The sequence below is a fragment of the Tupaia chinensis genome, unplaced genomic scaffold (genome assembly GCF_000334495.1).
Source record: "Tupaia chinensis unplaced genomic scaffold, TupChi_1.0 Scaffold000067_1, whole genome shotgun sequence".
In the NCBI taxonomy this organism is placed as follows: Eukaryota; Metazoa; Chordata; class Mammalia; order Scandentia; family Tupaiidae; genus Tupaia; species Tupaia belangeri.
Window position 1 is genome coordinate 3,715,928 of NW_006159526.1, and position 10,413 is coordinate 3,726,340.

The window sequence follows — 10,413 nt, forward strand, 5'->3', positions numbered from 1 at the left end:
GCACACGTGCCCAGCGTGAGTTTTAAGCCAGTGGGTCCGGGATGCGAACCTCGGTTGACTACATGGGAGTCCAGTGACATAGCCATTACGCTAACTGCTGGTCCCATGTTGTTGTTGTTGTTGTTGTTGTTGTTGTTTTAATGCTGAGTTTGCATGTGCATGCATGAGACAGAGAGAAAGAAAGCACACCCTCCAGTGGAGGCTGGTCACACCACAACCCTTTTCCCCCAGTTCTCCACCCTGTCAGGATCCTGGGCAGGGTGTGCACCTAGCCTGTTTTTTATGCTGCCCTGGGGCTGGAATTCGAACCCTGGTCAGCCCTGTGGGATCCAGCTTCTTCAGTGTGACATTTAATTACTGCGCTAAAGGGCTGGGCCCAGCCTTTCTTAAATGATGACTGTGAAGTCGGGACCCACCGGGTTCTCTGTAACTGCAGGTCCATAATCTCTTGTCCTTCAGTCAATGATCCCAAACGCTTTGAAAAGCTAGAGTTGTGTTGTAAGCTGTGACCTGGGCTGACGATGGGTTATTGGGTTTTGCTGCAGAAATGCTGGTGCCTGGGACCAGCAGCTAGTGTAATGGCTCTGTTGCTGGACTCCCACATAGTGGGTGGTTTAAACTCAGGCCGAGCGTGTGTGGGTGCATGCCCAAGATCCCGAGAGGAGAAAGGAGGAGAAGGGATTGCGGTGTGGCCATTCCCCCTGAGGAGTGATTTCTCGCTTTCTGTCTCTCTGTCTCTCTCTGTCTGGCTGGCGAGCGCACGCGCCCTATAGCAAAAAAAAAAGAAAGAAAGAAAGAAAGAAAGAAAGAAAGAAAGAAAGAAAGAAAGAAAGAAGAAAAAAGAAATGCTGGTGCCTGAGGCAGCTGGAAGCAGTGCACGAGGATGACAGTGCCTGCATTACTTTGTAAAATCTGGGGAATTCAGAGCTCCTCCAGGACGCTCTGGCGGGGAGGTTTCCGAGAGGGGATTATCAGGCAAGGACTGTGGAGCGAACGGATGGGCCAGTGAATGACTAGCGTTAAGCCCAGTGCCCGGCAGAGGGCAGGAGCAGGGTGCTGTACCTGGGGGCACACCTCAGCACAGAGCACACCTTCTGTGAGAGGCGGGGAGGCCGGGCCCAGGCTCACCTGAGGCAGGATGTGCTGCGTATGGTGCACCCAGTTGGCCATGGAGTCAACCATCTCCAGCACCGGGATGCCCTCGAAGTCGGGGTTCTCCTCGAAGGAGTCGCGCCCGGCGCCCCCCTCCTCCTCCTCGTCGCCCTCCTCTTCGCCAAACTGGTAGTAGCCGAGCGGGCTGATGTGCGTGGCGGCCGAGATGCGGGCGATCTGGGCCCGCAGGTAGTTGGCCTCGTTGCCAGGGAAGGGCGGGTAGCTGACGACAGGCGCGTCCAGGTGGCCGGTGAAGAACTTCTTGATCTTGCGGGCGTGCACGATCTGCGCGGGTGTGACGTGCGGCAGCCGCGTCCACGGCCGGCCCGGCTCGTTGCACACGAAGTACAGGTACTTGTTGGTGCCCGTGCGGCTCTCCTCCTTGGGGATGACGGGCGGCGGCTTCCACATCGGCTTGGGGATGATGTCAACGACCTTCTCCTCGTCCTCCTCGCCCTCCTCCTCGCCGTGCGCCTCCAAGGCCTCACCGCCCTCCATCATCTCCTCCACCTCCTCCTCCTCCACCTCCTCCTCGCCCTCCCGGAATTCCACCTCGGCCACCACGTAGCTGCGGCTGAGCCCCAGGATCTTGCCCCAGAAACGGCACGTGTGGATGGGCTGCTGCTCCACCAGCTGCTTCAGGGCCAGGAAGATGCGGAAACTCTCGTCTGAGCTCAGGCCCACGCCCGCCTGTTCGAAGTAGAAGGCTGTCTCCATGACGTTGGGCACGGGGGTCTCGCTCTGCTGAGGATGGGATGGAGGGCAGAGGGAAGGAGGCTGAAACCTTGCACCCTAGCCTGACTCTTCTAGAATCAAGAGACCTAAAGCACCCTCTAACTCAGCTGCTCACCCAGTTTCTACCAGTAAGATGTAAGGGGTGTCCTTGGGGAGGACATACCGTGTTAAAAAGAAAAGGCAAAGCTACGCTAAGGAAAATGCTTTGCTCTTCAGCCTTTCCCCTTCTTACTGCCTGAATCAGGATGTGAGATCCGAAGCCACAGCAACTAGTTTGGGACTATGAGGCCACATACAGGAACCAAAATCCTACTTTTTTTTTTTTTTTTTTTTTTTTTTGGAGGGGTTTTTTGTTTTGGGGTGCATTCCCTTGGAGATTTTTGCTATAGGATGCATGCACTTGGTGGAGAGACAAAAACAGACAGAGAGGGGCTGGCAGGTGGTGTGGTGGTTAAAGGCGCTGGAGTCCCACATGGCTGACTGTGGTTTGAGTCCCAGACCTGGTGGCTTGCTTTTTCTCTCTCTCTCTTTCCTCTCTCCCTCTCTCTCTCTCTCTCTCCCTCTCCCTCTGTCCCTTTCTGGTCAAATTGAAATGAGCAAATTAAAAAAAAAAGTTAAATAATCATTAAAAAATTAAAAAAAAAAAAAACAGAGAGACATAAAGTGAGAAATCATCTCCCTGGGGGATGGCCACACCACAATCCTTTCTCCTCCATTCTCCTCTTGGGATCCTGGGCACGCATGCACATGTGAGTTTTAAATCACTGGGTCTGGGACCCGAACTGCAGTCAACTACATGGAAATCCAACGATGTAACCATTATACCATCTGCTGGTCCCCAAAGTCCCACATTCTAATACTAGTGGATCAGAAAGGTTAAAACTGCTTGGTCCCCAGTGGCATCGCTGACCCGCTGGCCTTTTTGTTGTATGGGACAAAGAAGTCACTTTCAGTCATGGTTTCTGCTACTTGCAGCCAAATGCACTCCTAACACACTCTCCAAGGCACACAGCAAATTAAGGGCAGGTTTTGAACCAAAGAGTCAAGGATATTGGCGGATCCCGCCTTCATTGCTTCCCTCCCTGTCATCCGCCTTGTTCTCACAGCCAATGAAATAAAGGAAATCGAGACTAGAATCCAGCGAGGTTTCAGCTCAGAAGTCAGGGGAAGAAGGGAAATACACACCTGCACAGGTTATAGACTAACATACTTCCCTTTCCCCGGGAAATGCCTCCCACCCCCACGTCCATGTGGCCACAAGGCTGTCCCCAACACCTTTTCATTCAGCTAGTCTAGACATTTTATGAAATACACAGTTGGGGGCCAGTTGGGGGCATGGTGGTTAAGGCAGCTGGATTCCACATGGCCAACTGTGCTGATATAGTCCCAGGCCCGGCAGCTTGAAATAAAACACTGGGCTCGTGTGTGTGCCCAAAATCCCGGTAGGGGAATGGAGAAGGGACAGTGGCATGGCCCTCCTGGGTGTGATTTCTCACTTTCTCTCTCTCCCCGTCTCCTGCAAGTGCTTGTGCCCTATTACAAACACACATACACACACACACACACACAAAAGGAGTGTGGGGCCAGAAGGAATGTGGGTGGCCTCTAGAAAGTGGAAGAGGCTGGTCCAGCTCTTGGTTAAAGCTCTGGATTCCACATAGCCAACTTCATGATTTCAGTCCTGGACCCAGCAGCTTAAAAAACATACTGGTGCGCGGGCCAGCAGGTGGTGCAGTGGTTACAGGTGCTGGATTCCCACATGGCTAACCACATTTTGAGTCCTGGACCTGGCGGCTTGCTTTCTCGCTTTCCCTGTCTCTCTCTGTCTCTCTCTCTCTCTGTCTCTGTCCAGTCAAATTAAAAATAACAATAACAAAGAGTTTAGTTAATTAATTAAAAATATCTACCGGTGTGTGTGTGTGTGTGCACGCACACGTTCATGTGTGTGTGTGTGTATGTGTATGTGTGTGGGTGCATGTCCAAAATTCTGAGGAGGAAAAGGAGGAAAAGAGATTGCAGCATGGCCCTCCCCACTGGGAGTGATTTCTTTCTGTATCTGGTGAGCTCACACACCCTACAGCAAACATTAAAATGAAAACAAAAACAGAAGTGTGTGTGTGTGTATGTGTATGTGTGTGGGTGCATGTCCAAAATTCTGAGGAGGAAAAGGAGGAAAAGAGATTGCAGCATGGCCCTCCCCACTGGGAGTGATTTCTTTCTGTATCTGGTGAGCTCACACACCCTACAGCAAACATTAAAATGAAAACAAAAACAGAAGAGACCAGCAGGTGGCATGGAAGTTGAGGCACTGGATCTCACATGGACAACTTTGTGGTGGAGTCCCAAACCTGGTAGCTAAAGATCATGACGGATGCATGTGAGGGCATACGTAAAACCCCAGAAGGAGAATGGAGGAGAAGGGATTGTGGAATGGCCACCCCCCTCGGGGGTAATTTTGCACTATCTCTCTCGCTGTTTCTCTGTCTCTAGCAAGCACATGTATCCTATGGCAAAAACCTCTTAAAATAATTATTTATTAATTATTGACTATTAATAATCATTCATAATATTACCATTATTTTAAATTTGCTATAGGACACACGTACTCACCAGAGAGAAAGAGAAAGTGAGAAAGCAAGCCTTCAGGTTTGGGACTTGAACCACAATTGGCCACGTGGGAGTCCAGCACCTTAACCACCATGCCACTTGCTGGTCCCAAATAAAATAATTCTTAAAATAAATCCTGAGGAGGGCCAGCAGATGGTGTAGCGGTTATGTCACTGGACTCCCATATGACTGACCATGGTTTGAGTCCTGGACCTGGTGGCTTGAAATTCATGTCAGGCACATATGCATGCATGCTTAAGATCCTAGGAGGATAAGGGATTGTGGAGTGGCTATTCACCCTGGGGGGTGATTTCTCACTCTCCCTCTCATTGTCTCTGTGTCTCTCTCTAGTAAGTGCATGTGCCCTAAGGTTAAAAAAAAATCCTGAGGGGCCAGTAAGTGACATAGTGGTTAAGGTGCTGGACTCCCACATGGCTGACCACAAGACCCTATGCCTTGACACTCATGTAGAGCATGTATGTGTTCACGCCCCAAAGAGTCGAATGGAGGAGAAAGGACAGCGGCATGGCCATCTCCACTGGGCGGTGGTTTCTCACTGTCTCTCTCTGTCTCTCTGGTGAGCACATATACCTGTAGTAAAAAATAAAAATAAATAAAAATAAACCAAAAGGAAAGAAAAGAAAAGAAAAAGGAAGCTGAGGGGAGGTTACCGTCCAGGGGCATCACAGACCTGCCGACACCTGATTTGATCCAGAGAGGCCCCCTGCAGACTCCACCCTTCAGAATTGCATGATGACACACTGGCACTGTCCAAGCCCCTACGTCTGTGGTCCTCTGCGACAGCAGCTATGGGAGGGGAACCTGGGCCCACCTCCTCATGGCTGCTGAGGAGGCATGCGAGTCGGGAGTCTCGCTGCAGGTGAGTCTAGCAGGCGCAGAGAGGCAATGGAGGCCAGTGTGCAGAGAGAAAGAGAAGAGAGAAAGAGAACCAGGACAAGGTGGGTGCCGGTACGTGGGGCCAGCTATTCCTGAGGCCAAGCGGAGTCCTCTGATTGAGGGACTCACCTCATCTTTATGATAAACTCTCCCCCCTTTTCTAAATTTATTTTTTATTTTCAAGTTTATTTCGCTTCCATTAGTAAGACAGAGTCACAGCACTCCAAAAGGGGCCTGACGCTGCCAGCCAGCCGCAACCTCAAGCAGCCCAGATCATGGGCATGTATGTACCCAGGGAGGTCCCCAAACATGAATCTGCAACTTTCCCATGTGGCTCAGCCTTTGTTGAACCACTGCCTGGTCCCAGAAACCATAAATTGGGTTGTCTGAGAAGTCATGATGCATTTCTCCATAGAAAACACAGGAAAAAATATGGAATGACTTTTCGGACAGCGCAATCGTTCTAACTCACATACCCATTCTTCCTTTTTAATTTGGCCCTGTTCGCTTTCAGAGAAATCATATAGCAAAGATAAATATACAAACTCCCCAGGGCCAGCAGGTGGCACAGTGGTTAAGGTGCTGGACTCCCACATGGCCAATTGCGATTCTCTCTGTCTCTGTCTCTGTATGGTCAAATAAAAAAAAATAGCGGCCAGCAGGTGGCTTGGTGGTTAAGGGTGGTGGGATCACATGGCCAACTGTGGTTCGAGTCCCGGACCTGGCGGCTTTCTTTCTCTCGCTCACACTCTACTCCTCTCTGGTCAAATTGAAATAAATGAATGAATAAATAAAGTTAAAATAATAAAAAAATAATAATAATAGCAAGTAGAATTAAATAAATACATAGTTCCTTAAAAATTAAGATAAAAAAAAAAGAGGAGTTTTAGCTAGTCCTGTGTCCTCGTGCTTAAGGGACCCAAATCCCACATGGCTGACCAAAAGGTTGGAATCTTGGCCTTGGTAGCTTGGGAAGTATTATGGGCACATGTGCATGCATGCACATGCACCTGGTATCTTTCTCAAGCTGCTAGGTGCAGGACTCAAACCATGTGGTTGGCCAGGTGGGATATGACTGCCTTAACCACCAGGCCACAGGACCAGCTCCACAGCTCCACATGCATGGACATATGCATGCCGGGGTACTGAGGGAAGTCTCCAGACTTGGTTTAGGCACCCTCCCAATGGGACTGCCCTGCAGAGAGTTGCATTTTACAACTGTGCCACTGTCTAGCCCCTGTACCTGACTATTTATTTATTTATTTTGGAGAGGTTTTTGCTATAGGGTGCATGTGCTTGCCAGAAAGACAGAGAGAAGAGAGACAGAAATCACCCCCCAGGGGGGATGGCCATGCCATAATCCCTTCTCCATTCTCCTATCGGGATCTTGGTCATGCATGCACACATGCCCAGCATGAGTTTAAGTCACTGGGTCTGGGACTCGAACAGTGGTTGACTACATGGGAGTCCAGCGACATAGCCATTACGCCAACTGCTGGTCCCTGTACCTGACTATTATATGTGAGAAAAACACTTACCTTGAGCCACTTGCCTCTATTTCTCCAACATCATCTATCAATATTTCCTAACTTTTTTTTTTTTTTTTTGCTATAGGGCACGTGCACTCGCCAGAAAGACAAAGAGAGACAGAGACAGAAAGTGAGAAATCACCCCCCAGAGGGGATGGCCACGCCACAATCCCTTCTCCTCCATTTTCCTCTCAGGATCTTGGGCACACATGCACATGCGCCTGGCATGAGTTTAAGCCACTGGACCTGGGACTTGAACTGTGGTCGACTACATGGGAGTCTAGCAACATAGCCATTATGCCAACTGCTGGTCTCAATATTTCCTAACTTTAAAATATATATATTTAGGGACCAGCAGGTGGCATGGTGGTTAAGGGCTTGCTTTTTCACTTTCACACACTCTCTCTGTCTCTCTGGTCAAATTTAAAAAAATAAGTAAATAAATAAAGTTAAAAAATAATTGTTTTAAAAACTAAACTAAATAATAAATAAAATAAAATAATTATTTTTAAAAATGAAGACATGGAATCAGCAGATGGGGTAATGGTTAAGTTGCTGCACTCCCACATGACCGCAATCTGAGTCCCAGACTCAGCAGCTTGAAACATGCCAGGTTCGTGTGTGTGTGAGTGCGTGTGTGTGTGTGCGCAAAATCTTTTTTTTTTTTTTTTGGAGAGGTTTCTGCTATAGGGTGCATGCGCTTGCCAGACAGAGAGAGAGAGAGACAGAGGGGGAGACCGAGAGAGAGAACACCAAGACCCCGAGGGATGGCCACGCTGCAATCCCTTCTCCTCCATTCTCCTCTCGGGATCTTGGGCACATACGCACACACACCCGGTGTGAGTTTTAAGCCACCAGATCCAGGACGCGAACCGCGGTCAACTACATGGGAGTCCAGCGACATAGCCATTACGCTAACTGCTGATCCCTGTCCAAAATCTTGAGAGGAGAATGGAGGAGCAGGGATTGTAGCATGACCATCCTTCCTGGGGGGTGATTTCTCACTTTCTGTCTCTCTGTCTCTCTCTGACTCTCTGGTGAGCACATGAGCCCTATAGCAGAAATCCCTCTCTAAGAAAAAAAAAAAAAAGAATGGTACAGATGGCATTTCAAGGCAATGGGGAGAATGATTGCAGTATTCTATAGATGCTGTTTGTGATCATGGTTAGTCATTTGGAAGAAATAGAATATGAAAGAAATAAGTGCCTTGCTTCTTACTAGAGAGACAAATACAAAATGTTGAATCACGGACTTCCTTAAATTAATCGAGCAATATGCACAGCCCACAGTATTGCCCTTCTACAGACCCCAAGAATTAGGTCCAAGTACAGAGAGGGCGGGTCTCCGGCGATAATTAGTTCTAAGGGGGCGGGGCCTCCCGAGGCCTTGAACTCCAGCAGGGCGGGGCCTGTGAGGGGTTGATGTCCTAAGGGGCGGAGCTTCCAACCGCGTGGTGTTCTAAGGAGCGGTGGTCAGTAACTGCATTAGATGCCTAAGCTGTTACAAGGGAACTGCCTCCCAAGAAAGAATAGCGGTCTGCCATTTAAAAACATTCTCAGAGGAAGCCAGCAGGTGGCATGGTGGTTAAGGGTGCTGGACTCCAGCACAAGCAACTACAGTTCGAGTCCCAGACCTGGTGGCTTTCTCACTTTCCTTGGCCCTGAAGCTTGGATTCCATCTGCGCTGAGCTCATGTAAGGCTCCAACTCATTGTGTCAGATCGTGGTTCCTGACTTCTCCCACCTCCTATTCCAATGTCATTCGAATCGCAGAGTCTCAGAAACCAGCAGACTCTAGAGTAGAGGGTATAGCACCGGCTCTGGAGCCATAGTTCCGCCTTCTTGGTCTTGACTTTCTGAACCTCAGTCCTTTCCTCCGTAAAATGGGAGTCATAAACGGGGATAAAACGAGGTGGCTCTCCTAAAGCTCGTAGCAGAGGACCTCAGAGGTGCCGATTATTATGAACAGAGTCCCCTGCTCCAGAAGTTTACTGGACAGGTGAAAGAACACTCCACCCAAATATTAAGCATCATGCAACTCTGGAAACAGGAACGTGGAGTCAAACATTCTGTGGATGGTAGAGCGTTAATGGGTCGGGGTGGAAATGTTCTTTCACCTGTCCAGTGAGAGGAGGGAGTAAATGACTCAGTATTGAGAGGCCCAGGGAGACAGTGAGTCTCACAGAAAACATCTGCAGGGCAGAATTGGGGAGATCAGCCTCCACCAGGACATGGTAGCTGGTCTCGGCTTTCTAAAAAGCAGAGCTGACCAATCTTTCCTCTGCTTCAAACGCTTCCATGCCACCCCAGGGGCCTCAGGGAAAGCCCAGCTCCTTTGCCTGGCATTCAAGGCCCTGGGTAACCTGGCCCTACCCCTCTGCTTGGCATGTGCACTCAACTGAAGGTCTATCTGTTCCTCCGTGGCAAGCGCGGTGCCCTCTTTCGCCTGCAGACCTTGGCACAGGCTGTGGCCTAAGTCTGGCCCCTCTGTCCTGACCATGCGCCTCTCCCCACAGGCAAACTTACCACTTCCTCCTCCATCTCCTGCTCGCCCTCCACACCACCGCTCCGCAAAAACAGCGCCTTCTGCTTCTCTGCCATCTCGTAGCTGGGTTGCATCTCGGGGTCGTCCCGTAGTGTGTCCAGCTTGGGGTGGAACCACTCCCACTGTGTGGTGCGGTTCAGTGACTCCAGGATGGACAAGGGGTCCTCTGGCCGCTGGTTCAGGATCTTGTAAAAAATTCAGGATCTTGTTTAGCAGGTTCACCAGGTGCTCGTACCTGCCTCCCGCAGGAGGAGCAAGAGGTGGGGGACATCACTAACTCAGCTCGCTGAGCTTGCTGCTGTGTGCCTGGCCCTGTGCCTGGCGCTGGGGAGGCCCCTCCCCTGGTGGAACTGACATTCTGATGATGGAGACAGACGCTAGTCAAGTATGCCAAATATATAGTATGTCAGACATGGGCCATCAAGTCTATGGAGACAAATAAAGCAGGAAATGGGGACCAGGAGTGCCAAGGATGGGAGGTGGTTTACAATTTTTAAAAAAATTCTTTTTTGGGACCAGCAGTTAGCGTACTGGCTATGTCGCTGAACTCTCGTGTAGTCGACCGTGGTTCAAGTCCCAGACCCAGTGGCTTAAACTCATGCTGGGTGTGTGTGTGTGCGTGCCCAAGATCCTGAGAGGAGAATGAAGGAGAAGGGATTGCGGCGTGGCCATCCTCCCTGGGGGGTGATTTCTCACTTTCTGTCTCTCTGTCTCTGTCTTTCTGGCGAGCGCACACACTGTATAGCAAAAAACTTCTCCACAAAAAAAAAAAAAAAAAAATTCTTTTTAAGGGGCCAGCACGTGTCGTGGTGATTAGATTGTTGGACTCCCACGTGGCTGACCATGACTGGAGTCCTGGACCTGGCAGCTTGCTTTCTCTCTGTTCCTCTCTCTCTGGTCAAATGAAAAATAAAATAATGATAACAAATACAAAATAATTTTTTTTTTTT

At 49.7% G+C, this 10,413-nt stretch overlaps 1 protein-coding gene across 1 annotated transcript in view; it reads right to left on the minus strand.

The window, feature by feature from the left end:
- RSPH6A (radial spoke head 6 homolog A) overlaps positions 1-10,413 on the minus strand; it is a 33,784-nt gene that overhangs the window by 8,755 nt on the left and 14,616 nt on the right. The window contains 3 exon segments of the mRNA XM_006142090.1: positions 1,129-1,893; positions 9,445-9,651; positions 9,653-9,698. Of these exon segments, the coding sequence (XP_006142152.1) occupies positions 1,129-1,893; positions 9,445-9,651; positions 9,653-9,698 (1,018 nt within the window).